Consider the following 13,052-nt stretch of genomic DNA (forward strand, 5'->3'; position numbering starts at 1 on the left):
TTGCTTGGGGTTTTTTTCCCTCTTTTTGGGAGTGGTGGTGGTGGTGAGGTTTTCTTTTTTAAAGAGAGGGAAGTTAGTATTTTGGCTGTTAAATTTTCCAAGTGCATTAGCCACAGTATTGGTACAACGAGTACCATTGAGTTCAACAGGGACTTCTCTATAAGATAAGTTATTAAATTTCAAGATTCAGGTCATAATTTATTTATTTTAATTTTTTCATCATTTTTCTAAAAGTTTTAGCACAGGTAGAGAGGATATTAAAAAAGTCAAGAAAATACATGTCACAAGTAAAACCAGTGAGGTATTGTTCAGCTTAATACAGTTACTGTAGATATTTTCTGTGTCCCCATCCTAGACTTAGAGTTGCTTGTAATTTTGCTTGAAACAGTGCACACCCCAAATGAAGATGGCACTACAGGATAAACAACTGCAATGATTCCTGATGTGTCCTTCCCATAGGAGAGTCAGATGGTGGCCAGCTGAACCCAGCTAGAAATTTAAGTTCAGAGCACCTTGTTCTTTCAGGATCTTCAATTTTATTAGATATTGCTTGTACTAAGTGATTAAATCAGTCTTAGAGCAGGAGCAGTCCAGAAGGTCGTAGCTTAAATTGATTATCAAGTGGCCATCTAGGGGCACTAGCTGGACATTTGATACAGCGTGCGTGCTGTTATGGACACAACTGAGATTGATACTCTTGGGATTTGAAAATGCATCTGTGCTGAATGCAGTAAACTTGTAATTCAGATCTACATGCTGTAACTTCCTGAGGTTGTGAAATACTTGGTTACCTACTGATGTTAGTTCACAGGATGCATTACAGGATTAGCACCTCTAAATTGGATAGTAGTTGGAACAGTTTGTCCTTTGGCATGATCCCCAAATCAAAGTTATTTTGACTGAGGTCCAAGAACATGAGGTTTTTCAAACCTTGAAAGACATGCTGAATGCTGGTATTAATGTGGGATGAGGAAAGATCATCTCTAGAACTTGCCAGAGATGGAGATTTGTAAGAGCCCTTACAGGGCTCTGTAAGGTGTCGACATAGAGAGGAGTGAAGGGTAAGTCCAGCAGGTCTAGGCTAGCACTGTCCTAAATGAGCATTCCTGGAGATGGAGGTGTATGTTGTGGCTCAGATTCTGGTAACAAAGTCTGCTCAAAGCTCTCAGCGCTTCGCTAGAGCATCAGAACTTTCAAAGTGACTCTGGCTTAAATCTAGATGTTGAAGCTTTGCCAGTTTCTCCAAATAGCCAGAGCCTGGCTGCAGAACCTGTGAGTTTCCCTGGATGTGGAGGTGGGTGAGGGAGGGAAGGCAGCAGAGCTGGTGTGCAGGGCTGCTCAAAGCAGCTTGCATTGAGAACCATCTCCTCCAGCAAGCTCACACCACTGATGGCAGGGGGCAGTGCATGGATGTGGGGTGGGGTTAGGTCCAGCTTTTGGAGCCTGGTTAAGCTCTGAAATGTGTCAGCATTTAGATTTCTGAGGTGCCATAACTGCAGATAGAGACCCTTGACAGACACTACAGAGGCCTTATGAAATATCTGGGCTTATGTAGGGCTCCTTTTCCACACCATAAAATGTTCCCAGCCAAAAGGTCTGAGCTGTGGAGTCCTGGATCCCCACCAGGGCCCCAGGGATGTCAGCACAGCTCACTAAGTCCAAACTGTAGAAATGTGACTGAGAAGATCCATGTTCAGTGTAGGGAATGTCTTTGCCTTTAAGGATGAGAGGTATGTGTCTGTTCTTCTGCAGAGCTTGGACACCTTCTGCTGACATTACTTGTGTGTTGTTAATGTGAAAGTGGAATGTTTGAGGTGTCGTGTGGGAAAGTTAGGAGGAAGCTGCAGTGAGGAGGTGTGGTTGCTTGTCACTGGAATAAAGAACATACTTGTTATTCCTGTCTGTGTAAAGATGCCCCAGGGAATATGGGCCAGCAAATGTTGTGGCAGACAGAAAGATGAGCAGGTTTCTGGTCAGAATTACTGTCTTCAGCTGCCTGTTGCTGAGAAAGGCACCATCATACTCCCAGCTGATCTGACACCTTGAGAAAACAATAGAAAACTGCATCAGTGGCCTGTCTCACAAACTCTCCTGGTAATGTGATTGCACAAAACTGCACCCCATAGCTGTTAAACTCCATTATCTGTTGCCCTCACCAGGGTAAAAGTGTCTTTTTCACTGATGTTTGCCTGGTACCTTTAAGTTCACATTTAATTACAGGGTGCTGCTGAGAAGAAAAACCTGTCCTGAAAGGATGGGTGTGAGGAGCCATTTGTGGGAGTCAGGAGTCATGAGGTATTTAATGTCTAACTTAACAGGAAAATCTCTTTTGCTATAAAAAAAGCCAGCCACTTCCAAGGGCCAAACATGTCTTTCTCCAGTTTTAAGGGCACAACATTGAAAACTGTAAATGATTGTCCTTAGAGGAGAAGCTGAGATATTGCCCAAGTGAATCGATCTCTGCCAGCAGAAAAATTCACCATCTGTCTGAAAGTGCTGGTTTCCCTGTGAAGGCAGGAAGATGCTGCTGTGGTGTGCTCCAGAAATCTCTGTCTCTGACAGGGGCAGGGGGTCCACGATTCTGATGAGTAAAAGTGAGGATGCTCCTTCAATACCTTGTTATGTCCAAGTAGAAAAGAGAACTCAGTTCAGAGAAGTTGAATTCTGGAGGGAAGGGACCGCATTGAAGCTGAAATTGAGGACTTCTGTTGTGGCAAATAGTCATAGAGACCTCTCTCATTCCTCAGCCTTCCCAGGTGTACCTTTATTTTCTGTAATCTGTGAAATACACAGTGAATTTAAAAGAGTTATGTACTGTGAATATAAATATGGAAAACATGCCATTGGAAAATCCATCCCCCCCCACCCAAACTAACACAACCCACAAAATAACCCAAACAGAATTTTGAATTATTTAAAGTGCAGCAGCCAAAACCCTAGGAAGCCTCAGCACTGGCTTGCAATGCATAGCCCTGGGGGTTTGGGGAGTGTGTTTTTTAAAAGAATGCCTTGAATCTCTCTTGTGTTAATTTGAAGTGTCTCATCTGCAGTACTTTCTTATCAAATTTAGCACATATGAGGATTGTTTACTCTTCTGGATTAATTATTAATCCTTAAAAAAGGATCCCCACAAGGTAGTTTTAAATTGTGAATGTCATGAGTCTTATAACATGTCTTACTCTAAGATAAGTCTTAAGTAAACCTTACAGAGAGGAAGTAAAAAAGAGTATGTCTGGAAAATGTTTCTAGAAGGAATGTAGCCAAATTAACTGGATATTAATCCAGTTACACACTGCAGTGAGGAGACAGCAGGAATGTTTGGCTCAGACTAGACAAAAGATCAGGCCTGATATGCTAAGTCTTCACAATGTCTACAAAGGCTTTTCAGTTTTATGTGAAAATAAATCCATCTATTACATGGAGAAGTCAGCTCTGTGGATACCAGGGAAATTCACTGAGCGTGTTTGACCTGCCTTGTCCTGCTGATTTCATGAAAGCCAACCAGGCCCAGGTCACTGGCACCCTGAAACAGCTTGCCACGCTGCGGAGGCGTGGGAATGCTCCTGGCATTGCCCTGTCCCAGCTGCCAGCTGCAGTGGGAAGCAAAGGCACAGCCAGGGCAACACCAGCTCCTCCACAGCCTCCCAAGGACAGAGGAATGGCCTGTCCTGGGTGTCCCAGGGCCAGCCTAGGAGGGGTGGGCTGCCCAGGGCTGTGTAGGAGCTGCAGCTCTGGCAGCTCCCTGCCCCACAGCGTGCAGGTGCTGATCTTGTGGGGAACTAAACACGTGTATGGCACAGCTGGCCAGCATGAGTGCTTTAATCTGACACAAAGCTAGCGTGCGAGTGGAAGGAAGCAGGGCAGCAGCTGGGTGTCCGGAGAGGAGCGCTCTGGAGCCATGGCGCCGTGTGCAGGGCAGTGCGGGTGTGCGCCCTGTGGGCGGGAGCGTGGTTCGGGTTTGCTGAGGTGCACATGTGTGAGCCCTGGGAGCAGTGCGTGAGGCTCAGGTCCTTCTGCTGGCACAGCCGTGAGATTTTGAGATTAAACCACGTCTCTGCCTGCCTCTGGTTTAGAAGAGGCAGGTGGGCTGTGCCTGCACTCAGTAGCCTCAGGAGAAGGGGAGGAGCAGTAGTGCTTGTTGCAAACCACCGTCCGGGTTTGGTGAACGTTGTCTTCCTGTCCTTTAAGCACAAATCCCGTAACTGAAGGGTGCCAGGGAGTGCTGGGGAAGCAACGTGGGCCTGCACGGCTGCAGAGAGTGCAGGGGCAGAGAGATGCCAGCAGCAGTGTGGTGGAGACAGCCCTGTCACCGCAGAGCCCCCGTCGGGGTGGGCAGCACAGCTCCTCAAGGGTCCGGCTCCCTCCGGCATGATGGGTCCCAGGTGGAGCTTAGTGCCAGGCAGAGAGCACACAGGGAGGGATGAGCCAGTGCTGCCCATGGCTGAGCCCCCCACACGTAGGTGCTTGGCATGACCTGGGAGCAGAAAGCCAGCCCAGAACCTGCTGTGGATAACGCTTGTGATAGCACACGGACTTGGGCCCAGCCTAGAAGCACTGATACTGTGTCAGTACCTACAAAAATGACAAAATACAGACCTAGAAAAGGTGATGCTTTCAATAGTGGTAAGCAAAGGAGACCCTGTGGAGCTGTCTGCTGCCATCTGTACTTTAGACAGATAAAAATAGTTTAACTGTTGCTGTAAATGAGAGGAGTGCCTGTGTTTTGCCATTCAAATAGAGCAGAGGGTAAGTAAGCTCTCTCCATATGCTTCAGGGTGTGGAGTGGCTCTCGCAATGAACTGAGGAGAAACTATCCCAAGGGGGATCCTGTTGTGCAGCTCTGAGTGCTCAAAGATTTGTAGATTTAATTCAATGAGAAATTTGCTATTAGCCCCAGGTGTGCATTTCATAGGGCTGCTTTTCCCTGAATTAAAAGCCTTGCCTTTTTTTTCCATTGTGTCCCACTTGGAATAGAAAAAAATAGATAAAAGAAAAAAGAGAAGAAAAGCAAAGATAAAAGAAAGTATTAAGGAAAAAGAAAAGCTTATTGGGTCAGTCTTTTCTCCTGCCCCTGGAAAAGCCCTGGTACTTTCTTGCTGTTCTCATGTGGTATTCCAAATAGCAAATAGAGATATTATCATATCCCCCCTGTGTACAAATTCCTGTATGAAGAGCACAGTACAAGAGGTTAAATCCTTATACCTCTCCTCTGTCTATCTCTCATACCTGTTAAACACCCCAGGGAAACTTTCCCATCCTCCAAGTTCTCTGTGGGCTGAAGTACAGGGCTGTTTTGGGGGGCTCCCAAAGTCCCCATCCGTGGTGGGTGAGCATGTGAGGGTACCCTGATGCTCAGGCGTGAGGAGGTGGAGGGACAGTGGCTGATGTCCCTAAGCACACACCGAGACACCTGTCCTATTCCTCTGATAAGGACCTTCAGATTCCCCTAAGATAAATCTTGTGGGAACTGGAAGCTTTCAGACACAGCAGGTCAGTGTTTACCCCAGATGTGTGCAGCCCATCCCGGGCAGGACGGGGCTGTCCCTCCCCTCCATCGCCCTGTGGCACAGGGTGCTCTGCAGCTGTGAAAGTGAGCAGGTGGAAATCACACCAGTGCACAGCGTGGGGAGAGCGGCGTGCCTGCACGGCATCACCTCGTGCTGGCTGGACAGAGGGGTCAGACAAACCTCAGAGCTGGCTGGAAAGCAGAGGGCTCTTGCTGAACTCAGCATGAGCAAAACAGTAGTTTCAGAGTGAAACAGGAACTTGCCTGCTTTAAATATAGTCAGGTTACTGTTCACTGATGCTTTTCTGAGGCAGAACAGATTTTAAAAAGTGGAAACTGAGGAAAAATTGTCTTCGTGTTCATGTTGACTGGAATGTCTCTGTTGCAGGATCGTGCAGATGAGGTTGTAGCACACTACCAGAGAATTTCATGTAATGGGAAATTTGAGCTGAACAAAATTTGATTCATCATTTAGGAAAGGCACAAAATCTTGTTAACCAGCTGACAGTCACAGTTCTTTGGGGGAAGATGGTGGTGTTGGATTGGCTTTCTTAGCTTTGCAGTGGACTCAATGATCTTACAGACCTTTTCCTGCCTAAACCATTCTATGACTCTAAGACCTCTGCCTACACTTTAGCAAAAAACATTGTGTTGCTGATGCATGACTACTGCAGTACAAACAGTAAAGCTAGAAAGCAATACTTCAATCTGAAAATTTACAGTGTTCCTTTAGTATTTAGGTCACAGAGAATGATGACTTTTTTGAAAGGGGACAACATTTCTAACCATCCCTAAGACAAGTGTGTGTGTGGCAGCTGCAGGCAGGAGGGGATCTGGTGCCAGGCAGCCAGAGGGGTCAGGCCCTGACTGAGCTCCAACCTCGGCCAAACAGCCCAACCTGCCTTTTCCTTTCCTTTCTTTTATGGGTTATTAGCCTGGCAGCTTTTTTGCCTCAAGTGGCACTCATTCTCCACCACCTAGGAGAGAAAGGCATGAGGAAAACTTACTGTGCCCAGAAAAATTGTCTCAGCCCGACAGAGCTGATCCAGATCCCGTACTCCATCGGGAAGCCTCAGGTAATCCAGATGCCATGTGGAGTGCATCACAGTCAGCACCCAGGAAGGTGAAGACACCTCAGCTTCTCTGGTGCTAAAGATATGCACAAAATCTGGGTCTTGGGCTCTGAAACCGTGTGTAAAGGCCGTAGGTGTGCTGGTAGCTGGAGCTGATTTCAGGGCTCACCCAAGCCGTGCTGAGCTCATTCCTGCAGGCAGCTGGAGAGGGGAGCAGTGAGCAGGGCAGGAGGGAAGCTGCCACAAGTGCAGAGCTTGCTCCATTTTGCACACTTGGCTAAACCTGTTGGGTGGACTCTTGGGGCTGGCAGGCACTGAGAGGCCACAGAGCCAGTGCCCTGCTGCTGTATTTGTTTGCTACCAGGATGCTTCTGTGCTGACCTGATTGGCTGGGCTTTATTCCCTCCTCTTTAATTATGGTATACAAAGGAAATACCTTATCTCAATGACAAGCTGAAAAGCTGACTCCACATTCCACTAATAGCTCTGCCTCTTCCCCAGCCAGTTCTGTGTTTGCTGGAAATCCTGCTTGCCCTGCAGCTGGCCACAAACAGTTCTGAAAGAATTTGATTGGTATGTTTGCTTCTTGTTTAGCTGCCGTTTTCCATGTTAACACTCAAAAGCTAAGGCTTGGTGTGTCCCTGTGTATTGGATTTGGACAGACAGGTTTTGGTAGGGGGGATGCTACAGGGATGGTCTCTGTGAGAAGTTGCCAGAAGCTTCCCATGTCCAGCAGAGCCAATCCCAGCTGGCCCAGGATGGAGGTGCCCCTGGCCAGGGCTGAGCCCATTAGAAATGGCTCTGTGATAACAGATCTAAGAAGGAAAAAAACGTTACTCTGCAAATGTAATTGCAACCAGAGAAGAGCAGAGTGACAATATGTGAGAGCACAGCCCTGCAGACACCAAGGCTGGTGAAGGAGGGGCAGGAGGTGCTCCAGGCACCAGAGCTGAGGTTCCCCTGCAGCCGTGGTGGGACCGTGGTGAGGCAGCTGCGGCCCTGCAGCCATGGAGGCCCCAGGGGATGCAGAGATCCATGTGCAGCCCCTGGAGGGGACCCAGGCCAGAGCAGGTGGATGTCTGAGACAAGGCTGTGACCCTGTGGGAGGCCTGGGCTGGAGCAGGGTCCTGACAGGGACCTCCAGACCCATGGAGAGAGGAGCCCATGCTGGAGCAGGTCCTGGTAGGAGTCGTGACCCTGTGGGGGACACACACTGGAGCAGGCTGTGCCTGCAGGACTACACTCCATGGAAGAGTGACCCACACTGCAGCAGTTCAGGAAGAACTGTGTCTGTGGGTTGGGTTCACATTGGAGAAGTTAATGAAGAACTGTCTCCTGTGGGAGGAATCCCATGCTGGAGCAGGGGAAGGACTCCCTTCCCTGAGCAGCTGCAAGAACAATCTGCAATGAACTGACCAAAACCCCACTCCCTATGCCATTGAGGGGGAGGAAACAGAGTCTGACAAGGAGTGAGTGGTAGGGGGAAGATGTTTTTAAGATTTATTTTACTTCTCATTATCCTGCTCTGATTTAGTTGATAATAAATTTGCTTAATATCCCTATGTTCAATCTGTTTAGGCAGTAATGGTATTTGTTGAGTGATCTCTCTTGTCCTTATGTCAGCTTATGAACCTTTGTTATATTTTCTCTCCCCTGTCCAGCTGGTGGAGGGGAGTGATGGAGCAGTGATGGACGCCTGGAATCCAACCAGGGTGTGATGGATGCCTCTCCACCTGCTGATCCCTGCTGTGCTTTCCTGGGGTGAAGCACTTTGAGCTCACACTTGCACCTCCGGACCTATTTTTTTGAAGACTGTGAGCCCTGGTGGCATAGATATTTCCTCAGACCATCCATACCCTCAAATTTTAAATGAATGAGGTATTTTAGAAGAAAAGTCCTCTGATTCAGGAAGGGCATGAGCCAAAGCTAATCTTGTCTCATGCTGCAGTGCAGCGAAGCCTGTTATGCATCATGGAGCTTATGTGTCATATAAGAAAGCAGGAATAACTCCAGAGATGTTTTTGGTTTTAGTAAGTTTTGGGTGGCTTTTTTGTTGTCTGTTGTTGTTTGTTTGTTTTGTTTTTTTTTTTTTTTTTTGCAAGTGGGCTGGGGGGAAGGAGTGGGACGTTGAGAAAATAGGAAGATATATTATTCAAATAATGAGTTCTGGGGCCTATCTCAATTTCATAGAATCAGATAATAACCTGAATGAAAAGTGATGCGCAAGGACCTTAAAGCCCAGCTCTTGTCCAGTCCCAAGGATCTCACCATGTGCCTGACAGTGTTGTCCAAGCTCTTGTTGAACTCTCTCAGGCTGGTGATGTCACCACTTCCCTGGGGAGCCTGTTCCAGTGCCTAGACACCCTAGGGTGAAAAAACTTTTCCTAAAATCTAACCTAAACCCCCCTGACACAACTCCAGGCCATTCCCTTGGGTCCTTTCACTGCTTGCCAGAGATAAGAGATCAGTGTTTGCCCCTCCTCCTCCCCTCAGGAGGGAGGTGTGACTGCAATGGTGTCTCCTCTCAGTCTCCTCCAGGCTGAACAGACCAAGTGAATCCTGCTGCTCCTCACATGGCTTCCCTTCAAGGCCTTTCACCATTTTGTTACCCTCCTTTGGACTCTTCCTAGTAGCTTTACATCTTGTACTGAGGCTCCCAAAACAGCAAACTTTGGATAATGAAGAATTAATTACGCAATGAATATTGGGTGAAGTTCCTCGTCTTGACCATGTGCTAAAGTAATTGCTGAGCTTAGTAAAACTGACTAGTATTTAAGGATATTTAAATTATTCATTATGTGTGCCTATCAGATTAATTTAGATCTTTGTGCTTTTAAAGCAAAATGGAGAGGGGTAGGAATTTATGGTAACAACTGGTGGGAGTGGGCTTTGATGTTGGCAGGGGGCTTTGCTGCGGATACCCAGCCTGGGCTCAGGCAGGTTGCAGATCCTCTGTGACAGCCACAGCCGGGGCTGTTGCAGGCTAGCTCACTTCCCATGCTCAGTTCTGCTCCTCTCCTGCACGCTGGTTCCCAAGTGCTGGGTACATTTTTTCTCCATCACCACATTCAGGGTGGCGTTCAGGTCACAGGGGTTGCTGGGACAGTGCCCTCAAGAGTAAGTTGCTGCTCCTAATTAAATTTCCTCTCTGCTTGGTTGAAACTCTTTCCACTATTGGAGATGGGGAAAACTTAGGAGCATGCAAACACCAGCAGTAATAATTGACCTCAGTAGTTGCCACTGAATGCTTGTGAGCTGCTGCATGCTGTAGAGGGCTGAGCACACTCTGCCTCCACTGTGCCCCTCCAGAGCTGTGGCACCCCGGTTAGTCTGCCCTGCAGTCAGACAGTCCTCCAGAAAGGGTGCTTCACCCCGGGTTCCCTATCCTAAACTGGAATCCTGAACTGGACTTTTGGGAGCAGCAGCTCACAAAAGCCACCAGAACGCCCTGAGTCACACACAGTGTCTGCCCACAGGTGACGGATCTTCCCTCACCCAAAACCCATCAGGGACAGAGTGTCACTGCTAGCAGGGCCTGTGGCAGTGAGGGGCTGGCATGTCCCTCAGCTCAGCCCCGGGCACAGACCCAGGCATTGCCTGGCCCCTGTGTCATGAAGGGGTCCCAGCCAGATCACTGAGTGCCACACCTCCAAAAACCCAGGTGCAGAGGGATGCTGCAGGTTGAATGAACCCAAAAAAGATATGTAATGACTGTAGGAATAAGTGAGAATCAATCAGAAATAGAAAAAACCCACCAAAGTGCACTGAGTTGTGAATATATATTAAAAAGACTTTAGTACCTTCAGAATCCCTATAAGATGCTAATTCTCTCTTTTTTAAAAGACAAATCTTGTTGATGTCTGTGTCTTCCCAAGCTCTCGAAGAAAAAGGGATTGGCAACCCAGTACAGCAAGGCTTCCAAATTACCCATAAATCCTATACAGGATCAAAGGATTAAAATAGTTTTCAGCTATTTCCTTCAAGTATGGATTTCAAGATTTTCCTCATTTGTTTTCTTTGATATTACAAATGAGATAGGAATCCAAATGTCTGAATGCTGGATGTTAAGAACTCAGGATTTGCCTTGGAGCTGTGGAATTTGGGCTGTGACTATTCCCTGCTGTGGCTGCATGGTACAACAAAGGGTGAAGCATGGCAACTGTGGAGGAGCAGGACCACCTGGACTAACTCAAACCTGCATTTCCCAGCTGGAAAAACCACATGGGCTTTGCTGCCAGTGCAGCAGGTGCTACAGGCTCAGGCTGCAGGCTGCACTCTAAGGAGAAGCCTAAAACAAAGTGATGAAGCAAGAGGATAAATCACTGTCAGGAAGAAACAGCTGCTGTAAAACATGTCAGACTTTACCAGACTGTGTGAAACTTCTTTGTTTCATGCTGCAGCAATTGATCTTTCTGAAATCCTAAACAAGGGCAGGATGTGCTCTGCAGCCCGCGCTCTGGGCAGGTGAGCAATGTCCCTTTGCCTGCCCTTGGGGATGGTAGGAACACAACAAGAGCTGCAGGACTGCGCCTGTGGTGCCCTCCCAGCTGATGCCCAGCTGGCCCAGTGGATCTTCTGGGTAGCCAGGGACCAAGCTGCAGCATGCCCCTGCCCCAAGGATTCCTCCTCCTCCAGTTGCCACCACTCCTTGGCAGGGATTCCTCCTCCTCCTTGCCACCACACCAGCTTCTTCCTCTGGGACTGGTGGCTGAGGCTACTGTTGAAGACACACCACAGCTTCCATCCAAAATTTTCATTCCTTAAGGAAACACTTGCACAGAGAGTGACCTGGATGCACATTGGCAGAAAGGGACAGTGTGACCATGGACGTGATGCGAGCAGTGTGGGTAGAAATGTTCCAAACATAAAAAGAGAGCACTCCTCTGGTGGCCTCCCCACTGCTGGATTGTTCTCTACAGGATTTTATTTGTGGTGAGTTCCAGAAGGATTGGTGGCGCAGGTGCTTAGCCAGGGTACTACTACTGCTCCATGCCCTGGAAGCCCTGACTTCAGAGGAGGCAGCAGTGCTGGTTTTTCAGCAGATGAACAGGATGAACAAACTTTCAGGTGGTGACTGCAGAGGGCAGGGGACACAGGGCTTCCTGGCCCTGTGCCTTCATCCTGAGCCCTGCTGGTGGCCAGAAAGCTGAATTTGCCATGGCTGGGGCACGTGGAACCGCATGAAGTCCTATCAAATGCAGACTAAAAGGACAAAGGCACTAAGTAGAAAGGAAATTGCTGACAAGTTTAATTAGCAACATATTAATTACTGGTGCTGTGTTAATCCACGTTTCTTCTTTAAAGGGGGAATATCTCCTATGTGCTCTCTGCAGACTCTGCTTCTGTGTAGCTACTGCTGCTGTGTTACCCTCCTTGAGTAGCTTGTGATTTTTCAAAAATTTAGAAGGTGTCTTGAGGACCTCAGTGCTGGAGGTCCCTGTAACTCTTTGAAACAGTAATAAGACTTTTCTCTGTCTCAAAAATTCAGCCTCTGTTCCATACTAAGTAAGAAAAATACTCAGTGTTCTTGGTTCTCATGGGAGTGCGTACTTTATAGTACTGTAAAGGCACTATAAAGCCAAGATAAAATGCAGATTTTAATGATTAGTAACCAGTCATTATTCTATTAAAACAATACAGAATCTGACAAACTGGTCTTCACTAGTCTGAAATCCCTGATTTTAAGCAAGCAATAGAGAAACCTTGTAATTGCAACAGTTCTGGCTTGAGTAGCAAGAAAAAAAATCAGAATTAAAGCACTTGTAAGCTTCCCTTTTCCTTACTGGTCTCTATTGGTTGTTGCTTGGGTGGCTTTGGGGAAAAGGAAGTTCTTAGCCCTTACACAGAGAAGCTGGACTGATCGCTGGAAGTTGCATTTCTATTGGTTTTGGTTTGGCTAGTCACAGATATTAACCTTGCAATGGAAGGAAAGCAGGCAGAGATAAAGGAAAAGCGCCAAACGGGGGAAGCTGGTGTGAGTTCAGACTATTTAAAGAACTTCTGGCATGGAGGCTTTGAAATTACAAAAGAGCATCTTAAAAGGAAGCCCTGTTGCTAAGCAACACACATAGTTGTATGTAGAGTATGTAGAGAAGATAAGAGAGAAACCTCTGCTGCTTTCAAGGAAGAACGGCTGGTGAGGAGCCATACCTGCATCCAAAGTGTGTTTGGAATGTTCCAGCCACATCCTGTCTGCGAGGAGGCTTCCATGACCCTTCAGATCAGAGTGGGCACTGGTGAGACTGTGTGGGCAGGTGAGAGCCACCTCTCCTGCTCCACCTGCTGACATGCAGGAGTGTTGTGCTTCTGCTCAGGGTGTGTGAGACTATTAATGGGAGAAACCCAAAAGTGCTGCAGCAACACAAAAAATCCATAGGTCATGATCAGCCAGATGTTCTGGGAATGTGAAGTGATGTTTCAGCAGTGTTTTGATTGCTTCAATTATTTTCTCAATTTCCCTCCTCTTTCTCCCC

At 47.5% G+C, this 13,052-nt stretch overlaps 1 protein-coding gene across 1 annotated transcript; it reads right to left on the bottom strand.

The window, feature by feature from the left end:
* Window positions 1-489: 489 nt before the first annotated feature.
* On the bottom strand, window positions 490-2,718 carry CD180 (CD180 molecule; the record flags this gene model as incomplete). The annotated part of the gene is given in 9 exon segments (XM_064736777.1): window positions 490-816; window positions 818-1,029; window positions 1,192-1,325; window positions 1,327-1,521; window positions 1,523-1,529; window positions 1,865-1,905; window positions 1,907-2,041; window positions 2,616-2,661; window positions 2,664-2,718. Coding segments are annotated over 9 exon segments (1,152 nt in total), but the record flags the coding sequence as incomplete, so codon positions are not given.
* Between the last annotated feature and the right edge of the window lie 10,334 nt (window positions 2,719-13,052).

The sequence above is a fragment of the Zonotrichia leucophrys genome, chromosome Z (assembly GCF_028769735.1).
Source record: "Zonotrichia leucophrys gambelii isolate GWCS_2022_RI chromosome Z, RI_Zleu_2.0, whole genome shotgun sequence".
NCBI classification, from domain to species: domain Eukaryota; kingdom Metazoa; phylum Chordata; class Aves; order Passeriformes; family Passerellidae; genus Zonotrichia; species Zonotrichia leucophrys.